The 19,286-nt window shown below is 37.7% G+C and overlaps 1 protein-coding gene across 4 annotated transcripts in view; it reads left to right on the top strand.

Annotated features, from left to right (window-relative positions):
* Positions 1-1,994: 1,994 nt before the first annotated feature.
* Positions 1,995-19,286, top strand: part of LOC140155989 (uncharacterized) — a 46,578-nt gene continuing 29,286 nt past the window's right edge. Inside the window, exon 1 of one of the 4 annotated variants that reach the window (XR_011859449.1) lies at positions 1,995-2,098. Coding sequence is in view for 3 of the 4 variants with exons in the window: in XM_072179041.1 (XP_072035142.1) it covers positions 17,344-17,478 (135 nt within the window). In the remaining variant the exon portion in view is untranslated. Of the gene's footprint in view, positions 2,099-9,015; positions 9,361-17,288; positions 17,479-19,286 lie in introns of those variants that run through there. The other 3 variants (XM_072179044.1, XM_072179041.1, XM_072179042.1) reach the window with 3 other exon arrangements.

The following is a 19,286-nucleotide window of genomic DNA, read 5'->3' on the forward strand; positions in this document are numbered from 1 at the left end:
GCCCTGTGCTTTGATGAACATCAAAACAAATAAAATACTTGGACACTAATGACTAATAAATCACAAATGATGCATCATTATCTATCCTGGTACAATTTAATTGACAAGTCATAAACAGGAAACACATCCCCAAGATCCTCCAGATGCAGATGAAAATATTTACAACTCATCATCAACATCGCAATTGATAGCCAACCTCTCCATCAGGTCATGCAGGGTCAGTATACACATCACTGATACACTGTAAAGACACTCACACAGCCAATTAACAAATGTCATATGAAGGAACATCTCAGAGCCGATTCTTCGTCATCATGCTCATCCTTGACAACAGCTGTGTACAGTGTAATAGCTGACCAATACCTATGGAATCTTATATAGGTCTGACTGATCCAGCATATATACATACATGGTCACTTAAAATAGTGCAGATGGGGGGGGAGGTGATTTGATAGGTACTTTCACTGCATTAGTTCTGTTGTTTTAACTTTGCTTGTTGGTTACTTTTTCTACTTTTAAGACCAAAATTGTAAATGTGGCATGTGGAACTTTAAAAATGGGCAAAAATCATGTAGGCCTACAAAGTTACAGAATTCTTATTTTAGTCATGAATGTAAATTACAGAGAAGGAGCAAAAGTCATGGAATTTAATTTGTTTTTAATGTCAATAAGCATTATCTGAAATCTAGGAGAAAACGTTGACAAAACTTATGCCAGGCGCAAGTGACATGGTGAAGGGGTCGCCATCAGTGTCCGAAATAAGGAAAATATGGAGGTTCTCCCGAGGATATTACTAAAGCATACATTTTGCTTGTCCTCAACGCATTTTGGTTGTCCCCAAAATGTGTCATACTTTTGGAGGTAAAATATAGTGGTTGTCCAGGGGATAAGTACATAGCTCAATATGGTTGTCCCCAGTGATTTTTGGACAAGAGGACAAGAGGATAAGTGCTTATTTCGAACACTGGTCGCCATAGATAGCTGATCAAGACATTTTACAGGACATGCAATTGGTTATAGTATAAATGCAGGTCAAACTCAATGTTATAAAAATGTTGTGAAATTCTTTTTCAAAGAGATAGAATGAGAAAGGAAACTTTGTTAAAGAGAGTACAATTGGGACTGGCTTGAGGACTAGTCGTTGGGGACTCAATTTTAAGTTTGTTGTCCCATCTGTCAGCCTGCAATTATTGACAGTTTGGGATCCCTGGCAAAAGTCAAAATGAACTTTGGCCAATCCTCTATGATTTCAATATTTATAGAGGCATCATTTACCAGTCCAATCAGTTGATGGGTGGGGTGTCCCAATTCTGTGAACACTTTTTCCCTGTTTTAATAGAATAATATGTCAGATAAGGGGCTAGCATATTTAATGAAGTTTTAATAAGCTGTTGTTTCTCGATTTTGCCTGAAAAAAAGAGGCAGCGGCATCAATCTATCTTGAAAAGTGTGGAGGCAGTTGGCCTCAATTGCCAAAGAGTGCCTGAAAAGAACAAACAAGTGGCTAATTCCCCCAGTAGGGTCAAAACCGATAAATTGGCAGTACTTGGAAAAAATCGTGTCACACACATTGTTTTTTATGCCAAAACAATTAGTTTTGGAGCTTTTTGGCATTAATTGTTTTGGCATTGTCAATAAAAGAGCTTGCAGTACTCCTTTCAATCTAATGGTAACTTTGTTTCCCGTAACGTAGTTAACCTTACTCATAGAAAACACACAGGCTTTATTGAAATTGATGTAAAAAAAGTTCACATGATTTGATTGTCATATTTTCCAGAATGAAACTTAGGTCTGCTTTTGATTTATGAATAGAAAGGAGTAGTTTAGAGATTTATTTTTGCAGATTTTTCAATTCCAAGTACTGCCGATTTATCGGTTTTGACCCAGTATTGACACCCATGTACAGAGGTATATAAATAAACATTGACCTGTCCCTTAGCATCCTACATCTATCGCTATCTAAAGTTCGCATCAACTTTTTTTTAAAGCATGGCTGCTTGCCATTGGTATTTCTCAACACACACAGAGAGTTAACAAGATGTGTAGAATCTAAAGGAAAATAAGCGACTGCACGCTCGGTGGGGTTACATAGTGATTGGTAGGTACATCTGTAAGAATACAAATTATTTGTTATTAATACTTTTCCCGTCATTAGGAGTATTATTATTAAGATATCTACGTGTGACTTTATTGGTGATGGGACTGTTAGCTGCATGAATATAATGGTAGAATTCAGGGATGAGCTTTTACAGCTACCAGCATTTAATTACAAGCTCATGTGACTCGATGTTTTCCCGGTATTGATTAGTCTATGGTTAGAGTATAATTATTGTATGAAGTGCACCTGGATTGAGGATGGTTTCATCTGTAATTTTTCTATTATCAATTGTAGTTGATATTGTTCCAACATTAGCCCTAGGGAAGCCGTGAGACCACTCAATATATATGTCGGATAAAACACCCTGAAAATAGTGTTCTCTGGCAATGCGTGTTATGTTAAATGTTCATAGGGGTTGATTTAAAACACTGATTCAAAGAAAAATTTTATTTTAAAAGATATTTGTTGTTTATGAAACAGGCAAAAAGATGGAGCAAAACAATAAAATTAGTGAAGAACCGATCAGATCGGGAGGTTCTGAATCGGGCCGATTTTAAGCTTATCGGATCTGAATCTGAATCGGTAAAAATTTGTTACTTTCACCGATCTAACAAACCGATCCAATGCTTTCATAATAAAACAATATTCAGCAATAATTTTTTCAAAAAACAGGTAGTTCCATCTTATATTTTCAATTACAAACAAATACTTACAAACATTTGATCAAAGTTAAGAGCATTACCGATGATTTCATGAATGAATGAAGGTATAAATAATTCCACGCGAGTTTTCCGAGCATTGCCGAAGCCGGCGAAGCCCACAATCGACTATGTTTGAGTGACGTCATCAGGGCAGGGGTAGTGTTATTTGATCAATTGCAGAGACCCTCCCGGGCGAAGGGATTTCCCCGATATGGACTGACGAAAATGTGCTTACACATATTAAAATACTATAGTGCTAGTGGAACATTTATAATTTAATTTTTCATTTTTGTGCATCTCAAAACAAAATCGGAATATGTTATTTCTTCTGAATGCTTCGCATCCAAAAATTTACATGCATGTGTGCAGGTAAGTTAGGGAAGCTAATTATGTGTTGCACTTTCGTGAACAGCAAACATATTGCGTGCATCGGCATGCGGTATTTTGAACACAGTTTCACGGCTGGCCGTGATTACTGAATGTATGAATCGGAAATCTGAATCGGATCGGCCGATCAAAAACAAAAAGGATCGGAGATCGGCCGATTCAGAAAAAAAGGTGATCGGTTCTACACTAAATAAAATACATAAGAAAAATGAACTCACAACTCAGTTTGCAATCAAGTATGCAAGGATGTATAGAGATAGCCTGTGGAAATTGCCCGGTCCCCGCACTCTGTGTATCTGCGGGTACTTATGCTCGTCAGCAAACTTTGAAAACATTCCCTTTTGCATCTCATTTTGAGAAGTTTTCAGGCTTATAAACACCCTATTTTGTGCGATTTCGCTAATTTTTTGCCCTTCAATAATGCCCTTTTTCTCGTTAAAATGCAAATGACATATCTAACATATCTGACGGAAACACGTCTTATGGTATAATGCAGGACACTGGCCCACGGTCCGTTTTTTTGCATTGTACATGTATATCATGCACGTATTTTTGGGGGCTTTGGGGTGCCACCCCCGGTAAAAGCAGGGGCAGCCAAAACGAAGGGGAAGAAGAAGAAGAAGGCGGCAAATGCAAATGAAGGGCGGTGGAAGAAGAAGGCTGCAAAAAGAATTAGTAAAGAAAAAAAAAAGGCGGAAAAATTTGAAAAGTATAAAAAATTTAGAAAAAATGTGTTGCTTTTAGGGTGCTAGTGCTTATAATCCTCTTTTTTTTTTTTTTTTGCTCTTCTCTTTTTCAAACCACCGGAAAAAAATTGGGTCAACCTTTTCGGGCTGTTGAGGAAGGGGCGGCAAAATTGAATTTTCGCAAAATTTTCAACTAGCAAGAGTACCCGTGGATACATGGAGTGCGGGGACTGGGGAAAATTGATGATGATAACTCAAATTATTGTCTCCTTTCCGTCCTCTGGCTTGCTTGTATCAACAGAGCATAGGAATAATTTTTCCTTTCTGGGAACTATTGACCAAATTTCAGCAAATCATGAAATTTCTGCCATTTTCAACAGTGTGTTTATCTATACTATTAAAGAGGAACTTGCCGATAATCGATACTTTGAAGAGGAACTGATCGATTCATCGGTATCATCTCCGAGATTATAGATAAATTATAAATTAATAAATAGATAAATAAATAAGTTCTAGCATTTCCAGATGAATGGTAAATGCATAGATAGATAGATAAATTAATAAATACAAATAATTATTTGGATTTATTCGTAGATCAACCAATGGTGGCCCGCTTATTTACGGTCCGTTGCTGCGTTGCTATACGCGGCTTACGCACAGGTCGTGGCGACTTCCCCGACGCCGCTAATGGTAACAAAACTTCCAGTTTCATCTAAGACGGAAAATATCACATCTCTTAGACGGAACTAACAAATTAATGGCTGAGACAAAGGTGGTTTTAAGTTACGTATTTTGAAAATAAATGGTCCAAGTGATCTAATAATTTTGAAAGTGATATTAGTTTATCCGTTCGTGGTGACTTTCGACGGAGAGTGGGCATTATGCGGCATGGTAACATAACGGCTATAATAATAAATCAACTGCATTCGTTTATGCAAATTATGACTTTCGGAAACTTCTTTTGTGATGACTTTCAAGATTTTAAATTCAAGGTAGGCCTAGGCATATATACGGTATTGGAAAGTAATTTGAGTTTATTCGTTTGTCATGTTGTGATGAATTTCGATGGGGAGTGTGGGACATTATTAGCAGATTATAGCATGGTATAAAACCGCAACCGCTAAATATCCGTGGCGTAGATTTCTTTTTGACATTAGGGAGGGATGAAAACATTTCTTGAAGTAGGCATATTAATAGTGAATCCGCATCTTTTGGCAACATTAACAATGGCGTAGATTTCTCTTGACATGGCATGGGGATGGGTCCGTTTAAATCAATTTCTTGCAATAGGCCTACAGTGAAGCCAGCATCTTGGCGACAGAATAATTTATGGCAAGCTAATTAGGCCTACTGGTGAATTATATTGTGCAAAAGTGGAACAAATTTGCACGAAGGCCGCAAAAATTGGCTCTTTTTAGTTTGTCCAAAAATGAGGTTAATTTTGTCAGAAACCCACATCTAGTATACATGTGTGAACTTGGGGTGATTGTACGGACCATTGACCTTATCAAAACATTGGGGGGATTATACCCACCCCAACACCGAAAGTTACGCTATGTAACTCAACCTTCTTGAAACCCAATGTTGCTATAGGCCTACTTGATGAAACAGAAACACATATAAAAAAAAAACGAACGAAAGAAATAAAAGAACCCACATGCGTCAACATGGAGGTGATTCAGTAGATCATGCCCCTTATCGAAATATTGAGGAATTTATTACTCATCCCGGGATTTATGCCTAGATGTAAAGAAAGAAGAAGGAAGGAAGGAAAAAAGTAAGGAAAGAGGGAAGGAAAGAGGGAAAGAAAGAGGGAAAGAACGAAAGAAAGAAAGACTGAGAAAGAAAGAAAGAAAAAGAAACAACGGGAAAGCAAGAAAGAGAAAGGGAGAGAGAAACGAAAACAAAGAAGAAATAGACAGACAGAAAGAAAGAAAGAAAGAAGAGAGAGAGAGAGAGAGAGAAAGAAAGTGAACAAGCAAGAAACAGAAAGAGAAATTGAACGCAGGAAAGAGAGAAACTGAAAGAAAAAAGGAAAGACAAAGAAAAAATAAGTAAAAAAGTGAAGGAAAGAGGGAAAGAAAGAAAGAAAGAAAGAAAGAAAGAAAGAGGGAAAGAAAGAAAGAAAGATAGAAAGAAAGGGAAAGAAAGAAAGAAAGAAAGAAAGAAAGAAAGGGAAAGCAAGAAAGAAAGTGAGGGAAAGCAAGAAAGAAAGGGAGGGAAAGCAAGAAAGAAAGGGAGGGAAAGCAAGAAAGAAAGGGAGGGAAAGCAAGAAAGAAAGAACGGGAAAGCAAGAAAGAAAGAACGGGAAAGCAAGAAAGAAAGAACGGGAAAGTAAGAAAGAAAGTACGTCGTTTGCAAAGTAGAGGCAACAAAAAGGGAGGGAAAGCAAGAAAGAAAGGGAGGGAAAGCAAGAAAGAAAGAACGGGAAAGCAAGAAAGAAAGAACGGGAAAGCAAGAAAGAAAGAACGGGAAAGTAAGAAAGAAAGAACTTCGTTTGCAAAGTAGAGGCAACAAATGGTAGGCCTACAACATCACTAACCGCGTAATAATTGAGCTGTTAAAAGCGATACCAATTGACATGATTACCATTTCCATCGTTTATACTAACCGATCCAGTTTACTAACCGCTCCCATTTACTCATCTAGCGGGTACCCGCTAGTCACTATTAAAGGTAACCTGATCCTTGCTGTGGTATAAAAATAGCATTTTGAGCCACCAATATGAGCATTAGAGAACTCAAATTGACAATTACACATGAAAATTAGAAAATAATGTGCAATTTGCCAGTCACTTCATTTATTTTCTGCCACTTCTTAACATTTTCTGGGAACTGTGTTCCCGCGTTACTGCCTTTTTCTATGCCCTGTGTGTCAAATTGTGTCACATAATAAGTTTAGTCACAAAATTATGATTTTTTTTTACCAACATTAATAAAACCTGTTTTGAAAATTTGAGGCATATGCAAAATATAGAATGTAGGCCTATTCTTCTGCTAGAGGAACAAACATAATTTCTGGCAAGTATGGCATAGACCCCATTTACACAGAGAAAATTTGACTTCAAATTTGATGTCAAATTCAGTTGCGACCAAGGATTAGCATAAATTATTTTCTGACAGGGTGTTTACACAAGCAGAGAACATAACATGTTAAAAAAAAAGTGAATTTGACTTTTACAACCTCTCTTGATTGCACGAATCAACTTTCCGATCATCCCCGGTCATTTTGTACAAAACCCCGCAAAGTCGGAGCAGCGTGGCACACTTGCCTTTGGTGCGAGAGGTCCCGGGTTCAATTCTCCACAGGACCCCCCCCAAAAAAAAATTGTCCGCTCTCCCTGTGGTTCATCTGGTAATGGCGGGCCAGATGATCCATGATAAAAGACCTTGTTACAGTTGGTTCCGATCAGGGTAACGCCCGATTGTTGGCTACACTTGTACTTGCCTGTCCTGTAAAAATACCCTGACCAGCTATCTACGGCAACCCCCTTCACCAGGTCACTTGTGCCTGGCTGAAATTTCGTCAGCGTTATCTACTACATTTCAGCTGTTTATGCCCAGATATGCTTGATATAAAAAAATATCAGAAAATGCAAAACTGCTCGGAAGTTAAAATTTCAAAAAAATAATACCGCCAAGGTGACTGAAGGCAACATGTTCTATGGGACCATGATTTGACATCTTTTGAACTTTGCTCACTATGCATTTACATTCGGGGTGTTAAAATTTTCAAACGGCTCGCCAAAATTTGCTTGCCCCCCCTCGGCCCGCCAAAAATCGCTTGCCCCCCAATTTTACCCTCCCCCAGGGATCATAATTATTGCACAGCCCCTAATTATGTGTTTGTTTACAAATGTACACTGCAAAAGTTGACTTTGAATTCGACAAAATGTTGCTGGGTCGATGTTACTATAGTAAACCATCGATGTTAGTCAAAATCAACTGACCAATCACAATCAAGTATATCCTTCCGGTTAACTTTATGTTTGGCCAAAGACTACAGGTGGATGGCCTTGTCATGAGGATCGATCGAGCATTTGCTTTTTTTTTTGTAAAGCAAAGAACTCTAAAAATCACTAAAATATGTAAATTTACAGCAATTTTTGTGTGATTTTTTTCCTTCCTAACCTACAAATGTAGCTTAGTTCATTTCAGTCAAAATAAAGACTTTTTGCATACAACAATTTCCATCAAATTCAATCCACTTTTGGCCAAAAAATGCTGATTTTACATGCACACAGCAACAAAAAAACCCACTCTCAAACAGAGAATCTCAATCTGGGTCGGTCAGAGGTTTTGTTTTGTTGCTTTTGCACCTGAACTCTTCATATCAAAATTGAAATCTATTTTGTTGGCAAAATTACCCGCAAAATTACTGTTTTATAAAATCCCTTTAAAAATATTACGTGGGCGTTTTGTTCAAAAAAATCCCTTTGAAAAAATTTGAGAATCCTGGAGCAAAAAAATACCTGAAGTTCTAGGGCCTATATTTATCAAGGTCTATGTCCGGGATAAAGTGTTATGCATACAATTTTATCGCGAAAATTTTTCGCCCCCCTTTACAGACCTCAAACATTTCAGGGCCCCCCTTTTTGACATGAAAATTATGGGTCAACCCCATAGAAAAGCATATAACCTCAATTTTCCCAGGAAAATTTGTGGTCATTTTTTAGGAGAGTCAAAATTTTTCAGGCCCCCCTTTTTGCATCAGGCCCCCCTAACAAGTGTTTGTGAAAGGTCCCTAGGTTATCATACATGTATGATGTTTTATGATGCCGTGGTGCTCACATGATGTAGCCTAGGCTATATGCTACTAGTACTACAGAAAGGAAATGAAAATGTAAAAAAGTGTGATCTTATGTTTTTATTTGCACAAATTACTTCTCTTTATCACCTATGATCATCACTTGTTTATTGTTTTACACCCTCTCAGTACTATTTACACATCAAATCTAATTGGATAATAAGTATGTTTGTGTGTTTCCCCTATGTTAATAGTGGAATACTCCACTGATAAGAAGTTTACAATAAACCACTGACTTTTAATACTCCACATGTTTCCCCTGAGAGGGGTGTTTAGTATCTGAAATTCCTCTAATCAGATTGCTTTTTTGGCCCAAGGTCATTTGTACGCTCTGGGTGCCAAGGACCTGTGCCATAGTGGCAGTGCATTTTGAGTTCTGGTATGCAATATGTACATGCACTGCACCTACACAGGGCCAGAGGAGTTTATTTATCAGTGATTATCCTGTGAACTGATGCAGAAGTTCCAGTGTCAAATCAGTGCTGACAGAATAGCATGAGTTTGACCCTTAAAACCTTTTATTTTCGCTTTGTTGTGTGCACTACTACTACTTCTACTAAATCACCCAAGAGAAACTAAAATAAGTAGCAGACCAAAACATTTTTGGGCCATTGACTGGTCTCAACTTTTCATGGAATAGTGAAATCAAGTTGTCATCAGGATGTTAAGGACGCTATCCAAGGTATGTATCTCTTTTTGGTAGACTATCCACTATCCAATTATGACATGATGGAATTTCACTTTCTTCCTACCACTTGTTGTTCTCATGTTTCATTTCTGGGTTTTAGGCTGGGTTTTTAAGTGAGCCAGCATCATGTTGTGTTGTGTTGTGTTGAATTGATGCCATGACTGAAAAGACGCTAAAATGGTAGTGAAAAGGCAGCCAGCTGTAAAAATTAGCATAGTCCTTCTGTATTGGTAATAAACAGCCAAGCATAGCTTGCAGTTGGTTGATTGGTATATAACATTCCTGGGCATTGAGTTGTATATTTTGGTGCATTGTCCCAACTGTTTTTGGTTTATGTCAATGTCCAAATTTGTGTGTAGTGTAATCAGTACAGGTGAATTGAAGTAGTAGTTTGTGGTTTGAACTTGGTATTGTTGTACAAGTTGTTGTATGGAGTTAAAGCTATTGGCCTTGACTTCAGTAACAATTCATGACATATTTAAAATAGCTAAAAACTATCTGGACAAAGATTTGGTCATGGTTAGAAGGCAATGATACTATTGTGAAGAATGTTTGCGTAATGATAATGGAATTACACATAATTTGTATCAGTTATGAATGATTAATGCCATGGAAATGATTTTATACTGATGCATGTGATATTCATTTAATAGCTGTCTATGATTTTAGTTTTTACTCGATATCAGGTTTTTTTTCATTTATTATTTTTACAAGGCCTGTAAAAAAAAAAACACAGAAACATAAAAAAAGTTCTACATGTAGGATTTGTCACATACTAATGTGCCCAGAACATTCATGTGCTGTACTGGGTCTCTAACTCATGGGCTCAACATACACACAACAAAAAATTCAATATAATTTTTTCTATACAGTGACAAAAACATTGTGAAAGGCATTGAAAAGAGTGCTGTAATTGTAAATGCTAAATCACATTCATATCAGGGTTATTTTGTATTATTGTAGACAAAATATGGTGTGCATATGGCAGAATAGCAGTCTTATGATAATATGAAAATTCTAAATGGTTTGGAATCAGGTCTTGTCACCTCGGAGAGCTGCATCATTAATTTGTAATTTATTATAGCTTTATGGGTCTTGGCAGTTTTGCTATTTTGATTTAACAACCATGGGCCAAACATTTTTAATGTTTTTTAATTGTCTGCTGTACTATAGGCCTATTCAGCAATTAAAGAATTAGATAGATCATTAAGATCAATATAGTTTATTCTACTGTCTTGTACAACTTCCTGTTTATATTATATAAAGGGCCAATTAATAAAAGAAATGGTCTAGGACAATCGGTGATTTGCTGTTGAAACAGAAAACACAAGTAATCAGTGGCGTAGCATCATAGGGGCGCATGCCCCAATCGATCTATCTGAAATTCTAAAATATTTCAAAGGAAAATTGCCGAAAAATGGCTTGTGCTCCCCCAATCAGACCCAGTTCCCCCCAATCATGGTCGGTGACCCCCCCCCATATGATGCCCACACTACGCCACTGAAAGTAATCTAAATGTTAACAAGCATTGAAATGTGCTAATAAATTGAACTTGTGGCAAACATCCATGCAAATCTAAAGCAAAAATGTGACATTTTTATAACAAAAAAAGTACATAACTTTAATACATAAAGTTCATAAAGTACATAATGTTTAATTTCGGCTGTTGAAAGCAAGGTAATAATACAAATGCTGGCAGTTGACATTGAGCATAGAAAGTTTTTCTACAGTCTATGCATTGAGGTTATCCCATTGAAAACAGGTGGTATAAGAAATGCAGGCCTACATATAATGTGCTGAGACTGAAAAGAATATATAAGGCCAAAAACCTTTTAAAAATATCACTTAATTAGGCCTACAAGTTATTGAAAGCAACATATTTACAGTGGAGTTCATTGTTGAACTCTACAGTTTTTGGAATGACACAATTTTGCTTCAATTGACAACACATAACATGAAATGCAACACTCTATTTCAAATAGCGCATCCTTTAACCCTACAAAATGTAACGCTAAATGTGGGGTGACACTGGCCCGACCATCAATTCTGTGCATATATGACTTAGGTTGATTGTGTTTGAAAGTAAAGTCATGATATATGGATTGGATTTGTTTTGTGGCAACTATAATATTTGGGAAGCACTGAAATACAATTAATTAGTCAAAATCAAAAGCATGCTGTATTGAAGCAGACAAGACCCCGTCACTACTAAATTTCAAGTGCTTCACCCTCTTGTGACCAGATCAGATGTTAGTCTTCGTTCTCTTTAGCACAATCCAGCTTGGAACCGAGACTAGCAATATGTCTTCACATTTTGAACGCTGTAAACGCATGGTCCACAAAGGACTGTGTACAGTCTGTCCACATGGAAGTACAAAGTAAATAGACCTCGGAAACTGGAGGTATGAGAATAATTATTTCAGTGTAATGCGTGTGTTATGCTTCTTTTGCGCGCTAACTGCTGCGCGATTTGTACTTGTCGAGCGCACTGCGCTCTTTACATGTCGCGTTTTTTTAACATGCAATGCGTGTGACACAAAGCATTGACCCCTGATGCCATAGATTTTGTTTTTGCTTTTATGTGGACAGACTGTACGTATGGAACATCACAATCTCTCTGTTATCAATGGATGTACAATCAGTGGTATTTTTCATCAATTTTAAATTTTAATTAAAACAAAGGTAATTTGCATATTTAAAATAAATGTCCAAAAACAGTCTGCCAGCAAAGTATATGTTGCATAAAAAGTAGGTAATGGTGAATCCAACGGACGAGGACACAAAACACATCAAGGATCAATAAATGATACAAGAGGATACCTTGAATATATGAACAACTGGAAAGAAAAAAGCAAGGTACACCAACTTGACGTGGGGGAACAAGTAAAATACAGACTAGGCAGTACGAAGTGGGGGAACAAAATAGGCATTAGAAGAAAAAGTGTACTATAGAACAAGTCATGAAAATCATAGAGCACATAAGTAGACAAAAACCAAACAACCAATATAGGCCTAAAAACAGGCAAAGTTCGGTGCCGAGTGCCAAAGTTATATGGCCAAAAATTGCCAATTCCAGAACCCACCGAGGTGTCAGGAAAACAGTACAAGAGTACACTGGAGTGATGAAAATCACTGTGTACATAGTAGACAAACAAAACCTAACAGACAAAATATGCATGTTGCATATGCAGGCAATATACATGTACTGCCTGGCCCGGCAATGTTTCCTGGACAGACAGTTGGACCAAACTGCTGAAAGCTGTGTCTTATGCTTTGTGTACATTTAATCATTTGTGTACCGTACCTGATTTGAGAGTAAAACAAAAATTCCTACATGTACCAGAGGGCCAGACCTAGAGTGCCAAAATATGCACATAAATTTAGAGGAAAGTAGAATGCATATTGAATAGCAATAATTGTGTTTACAAACATTCACAACCTTTACATGTATGTTCATATATGAATGGGGGATGGTGATTGTGGTGCATGCATGATAATATGAAAAGAAATTCCAGTAACCATGGTAACATTTAGAAGCTAGGGAAGACCTTGAGCCAGTGTCCATTGGTGATTCAGAGTGACAGCTCTTCCAAGAAAGAGCAGGGTGGTGACCATCCCTTAAAATGCAGAATTTGGATTTGGAAGGGCATCCAATCATAGGCAATCTAGGGCACCTTAATAGACTATGGTCTTAGTAGGGCACCTAGGCAATATTGCATGGGTTACTTTTGGTAGTGGGCTGGGCACCAAAAGCAAAGTCTTGGGGTATAAAAGGCAATTGGGCTCCCTTCGGGGGTGCATTCACCACATATTACAGGGGCTTGTAGATTGGAATACCTTTTGCAGACACCCATGAGTTAAGCCCGATCCTGACACCACTTCGCAGCGCGATGCGATGCTGCGATGAAACGCACGATGAAATTAAAATGTACATTTGTTTTAAAAGCATGTGGGGTCTGCATCTCCTTTTAAGGTCATTCTACCGACCTTGATTTTCCAGCAGCCAATCAGACGCGTGTACGGCTGCGATATCAAAATAAAAAGTTGAACATTGTTCAACTTTTTCATGACCAAAATTTCCACCGCGCGATGAGAATTTTCACCGCTGAGCTCGTAAAAACCTGGCTCAGATTACAGTTTTTATAGCATCGCAGTATCGCATCGCGCCGCGATGTGGAGTCAGGATCGGGCTTTAGGGCTCTGTTTTTCATTTAGAAATCATTTATTTTAGATGTTTCTGGAGGGATGAAAATGCGCTGTAGCCAGGATTGATGAGTAATTGAGTATTGAGCACACCCATCAGTGTCAGGAATACCAGAGGAATGTGACTCCCTCCACTGGTTTGTTTATTATTGCAAAAGCCTCTCAGTTGTATTGACATTAGCTTAATTTTGTGTGTCAAGCCAATTTAAACAAGTTGGATGTTTTCACTTTCCTTTCTTCAATTGGCAAACACTTGTCCTCTTGTAATGTGACAAATGTAATATTATTGGTCTTTAGCAAACAAAGGTATGTATTACACAGTACACTTACAGCTATTAAACATGTAGCTCCTGAAAAATGTGTGTAGGGTGCAGGGAGTAAATAATTGGTTTTAAACAGACATTCTCAGATTATGAATTTGAATTTTTCCTACATGTACAAATTTTTAGGAAATATCATCTGGGCATGTTGCATGGATACAGTCCAACCTCAGTTATTTCGCCCTCAATTGTCTAGATACCTCTGTTATCCAGACATGATCACAACTTTGAAGAAAACTTTGGAATGATCCATGCATAGTAAAGTACATTCTCCTACATAAAAGTTTTCTATTGATGTTGCTAAGTAGGCATTTCTCCACAACTTGAGCTTTGCCCCCCTCCCCACAGTTTCTCCTTTAAATTCCATTCTCCCTTGGTGCTGTCCCTGATTGAGCATGTATAGATCTGAAACAAGTGCTCAAATGTTTATGCATTTTCATTCTCCATCCCTAACACCCCAGATGTGGTTGGGTTGGAGGTGGAGGTGTCCAGGCTTTGTGTTGTGTGGCTTGGCCCTACTCCATCCAGTAGAGCCACACAGGGTTTGAGATTGTTGATGTTCTCCAGGGTTATGGCTTTTAAGTGAAATAATAAGGCCTCTAAATAGCTATTCTAACTTGCATCAGCAAATGATAATGTTGTTTGAAAATTGGAATATTATAATTTATTAGTAAAAATTGTATCGCAATTTTGATTTTTGAACCCCACTTTGCATGTTGTATTGCAATTCAACTTTGGCAAATTTTGGAGTGCAAGTCACAATGGGATGATCCTATTTTATTTTTTTTAACCCATTTTGATCCAATTTAGTATTATCTTCAGCATTATTATGTTTGCACATGTATGAAGTGTTGACGAGGTGAAGTCATTCTGGCAGCAAGGCAGCAGGATAAATTGACAATTTCGCCCCCTTGGAAATTTACAGAGAATTGTTAATTTAAGGGGGTACTACACCCATGGCAAATGTTGTGCCTATTTTTGCATTTTTCTAAAAGATTATAACACATTGGTGACAAGTTAGATATGTATATTATAGGGCAAGGACTACAACTACTGTACTGAAAATTCAGCAACTCAAAGCAAGTAGTTATTGATTTATTGATCAAATATTGGTTTTCCTCATTTTTGACTGTAACTCCACAACTGTTGTCTGTGCTGAAATAAAATTTCCAGTGCAGTAGTTGTAGTCCTTGCCCTATAATATACATATCTTACTTGTCCCCAATGCGCTATAATTTTGGAGAAAACTGCAAAAATAGGCACAAAATTGGGTAGGGGTGTAGTACCCCCTTAATGTAGTTCATTTGTCAGGTGTACATTGTCAAAGTCTGAGTTCTTCCGTCTCAAGTCTTTGCTTTACTATGCCTCAGTTGAAAAGTCACCAAAATGATTATTTCATGGTTTAAGCTTTACATGCTATGATGGATGGTTTATAAAATGGATGGTTGATAAATGATTTGAAAAATAATAGGTATAGCATTAGCTAATTGTTGTATGGAGAAACATACATCATAAGTTCCTGAAAAGAAGAGGTTGACAGGTCCCAAAGCAGAAAAAATGGTCCTTCCTTTATGGATTATGGATTTTTAAAAAGTCAAGGCCAATTACAGGTCTATGAACTACCTGCAAATTGTGATCATTTATTATATTTTCTAACAAAACGTTATATAATTTTCTGTTCTATACGTGGACAATACCAACAGCTATCATACAGCCTGTTTCCACAGAAGACACGCCGTTGCACGCTTTTTTTACCCGCTATTTTTTTGGTACGGAAATGTTGAAAACCATTTCCCTGCATGTTTCCACTATAAGAGCATAAATTCATAATGTATGCAGGTGGCTTAGTTTTCAAATTATCAGCCTGTAAAGTTGACACTTTTACTTCAACCCTTTCATGCATTTCTTTGAAAAATCCTCGTATGGACTTCGTTCCTTCTGACTGTTCCTTAAATGGGGGCTCTCAGACCAGTCTCATATCCCTGGTCAGACAGCGGGGCTCTGTCCAAGTATTTTTCTGGAAAGCTGTATTTCAAAGAGCTCTACCTAGTAAATGCCACTAGGCACTAACTATGTTGTATGGTAACCGATAATAAACTTATAAAATGTGTTATACAAAACCGTGATGCTAATAACACAATAGTTCCAATCACATGCCTACAATGTATACATCAAGTAACAATTGAGCTACAGCACCATTGGTGCTCTTGTTGAAACAAAGCTTAAAATGTAGTAGCTTTTAAATAAGAAATTACCTTGCCCTCTAAGTAAAATTCAATATAACCAATCAGTGACATGTTTGTCTAATACTGTTTTCTAAATTCACAATTTTTGTTTTCTACAACCTGTATGATTTATAGGGAGTACCACCATAGTTTGTTTTGATGTGGAACTTAAAACCACAGATCATTAGCTGTTGGGACAGGGGCATAACCGGGTTTTGGGTGCGGGGAAGGGCAAATAAAATATATCTTCTCGGTTTGGTAGTAGGAGGTAGTTGTGTTGTCTCTTTTGATTTTTTGTCAGAGCGGGGGCACTGCACTCGGCCGCCCCTTACCCCTGGCTATGCCATTGTATTGGGAACCTGTTCACCAACAGAGTCATGCTTGACAGTTAAAATGATAATACATCTAAAAGAAACAAGAGATTGGTACAATTCAAGTGAAACTAATTTTAACTAGTTTTTAATTGTTTTCGCCAAAGCACTCAAAATGCAAACAATCATGCAAGGTTAAAATGCGTTCATGTTTGCAAGGTGATGTGCCCTGTTTCACTTCCTTGCACCTTCTGATGACAACACCTACAGTATTTTGTTTATCCTTGTAGCATTTATGAATGAAGAAAAGATATTACATGAGTAAGGACTTGAAGAGAAAGTTGTTGATTGAGATGATGGGTATTGTCATGATTATAGTGAATAAAGTCTCTAGATTGTCAGTCTCCAAGTCTTTAGGCAGTGCAGTGGTCTGTAAAAAGAAAAGTAGCTTAGGCCCTTGAGTTTAGTTAGGTGGGAGGTGCTTATATATGCGTGACTTTTGTATAATCCAAGCCTATTGGCCTTTCATTGAACTTACCGCTTAGACAGATGAATCAATCCTCCAGGTAAATTTGGAAAAAAGAGAAAAGACTTGTTGGCAGAGAAATCAAGCATGCAATGGAGGTCAAAAAACTAAAAAAGAGATGAGCAGAGAAACTTGTGTACTACATTTGAACCCAGAACTAATTTTGCAGTGATTGCATTCAGTCATTGCAGTCTAGACATGCTTTGAAAAGTTCTGCAATTTAGTGATTTATGTACTCCCACTACTTGTGACAGAAACTATACATTTCTGGTTTATACAGTATCAGATTTTGCATTCATTGCAATTGTAGCATTTGGTGTGTTCGTACGCATTCTTTACACAAACCTGGTCGTTTGGGATCATTGATCACTCTGTGCAGCTACTGACTTGTCATGCCGGTAGTGAAGAAGCCAAGCGTTCAAGATGATGATGATTGTACAAGCCAAACAGTACTACAATCTACCAGTGAAGGTAATGTAAGGCATTCTGGCCCATGTTGCCGCAGAGCTGCTGCAAAGAAAAGGAAGGTTGGTGGTTCAGTGTGGAGAATGCTTCACCCAGATTTGTTCAAATTTATACTAAATTGGTGATGGAGAAAATTCTGTAAGAGTTTGACAATGATCAAATCAGTAGTTGTAAAACATTCAGGTTTGTGGGTTGCTGTACACGAAGGCAGGTTTTAGTAAACATAAAGCCATAATGTATGATCTTATAATATGATATTGGTTAATTGTTTTCAAACCAGAGTTTTGGCATATTTTTGTATTAAAATGTTCACACATGCCACAACTTTCCCCTAAATGGAATCAGCCAAATTTGTTGTACTTGTCAGGTTAACAGTGCAATTTAGACATAATTTTGTATTCAGACATCAAGTCCCCGTAGAACTCCATGTTAAACTTCACTTTATCTTGTTATTTTGGCTTAAATAGTCAGTATTGATTTAATATTTCAGCATTTTGAGTAAAGAATAACAGAATGGTTGGAAGTGGAAGGTTAATTGGAGAGACTTCTGAGAGAGGCAATCTGAATAGATAACATGGTTGAGTAGTAACACTAACATTTTTGTTTTAACCCTACATGAAACATCGCAGGTGCTTTTTGGCAAGGGGGAAGCAAAGAAGGAACGAAGAAGAAGGGGAAAACAGACAGTTTTGAACCATGGACCCCTTAGGTGCTATATATGTGCACGGGATAGCACCCCATGGGGTGCAGTTCCTTGGCCAGCCAAGCTTTCCATGCCCATATGTGTGTTCGCATCTTATGTTTGCAGTTACTTACCTTAGTGCATTGAGGATTTTTGTTTGGTCACATAGTCTTTTTAAAGTTTGATTACATTTGTATTTGGAGTTTACGAAAGCTACAAGTGCATGTATGTATGTGGGTATGTATGGGGGTGTGTGGGCATTCAAACTGGAGTTTTGTACATGTATATTTTATATTTATATTTACATTGCTACAAACATATGCCAACTGTCAAGCCTGATCCAACTGTGGAGCTCCATGGTTGGGTAAGCTTAAAAAACTGTGTCTTTGAGCCGTAGATGGGATATAACACCCCTCATTTTGTGATACAAAGACCCCCATACACAGGGGCGTAAATCCATTTTTGAAAGTGGGGGGGACACAATGAAAATTATTAGTAATTGATACTTCGGCGCGACGTAGGGGGGTGTCTGAGGGGGGATGTGCCCCCCTCAGAAGTAAGAAACTTTTGCAAAATGAAGACCTAATTGAAGCCATTTGGTGGACCATTTTGGCACTATTATTGTGTAAAATTTTAGCTTGAAACAGCTGAAAAACTGTGAAATGACGGCCTATATAACTTGTGGACAAGTCTTCACTAAAACAGAAAAAAGGACCACTTGTTTATGTATACGAGGGGAGGTGTATGAGGGGGATGTTCCGCCCTCAGGCGTTGGAAAATTTTGCAAAATGAAGGTCCAATTGAAGTCATTTGGTGCATAATTTTTACACTGTTATCATAAAAACAAACCAAAAAAGGGACCGAACTCAATTTGCAAAATTTTACTTTGAGATTCGGAATTATTACTAAAGCATGCATGAATTGATGTTGAAGTCAGCATTGAGTCCGTCTTAAAACTGACTTTGGTGATAAAATGTCACGGGCCCTGCATATCGACGGGCCCGCAGTACAGGCTTTTGGGCAGTGGACCCGCCTTCAAGCAATTTGCCCAAAATAATCACAAGCCTATAATATATTATACTTACGATCGACCCGGCTGTGCGGATTTTTAGGTATGGACAGTGATACTGATGGGGGCCTACTCAATTACGTGCAATTTAACATTTTTTCTTCTCTTTTTCTCCCTTT

The sequence above is a fragment of the Amphiura filiformis genome, chromosome 6, assembly GCF_039555335.1.
Source record: "Amphiura filiformis chromosome 6, Afil_fr2py, whole genome shotgun sequence".
In the NCBI taxonomy this organism is placed as follows: Eukaryota; Metazoa; Echinodermata; class Ophiuroidea; order Amphilepidida; family Amphiuridae; genus Amphiura; species Amphiura filiformis.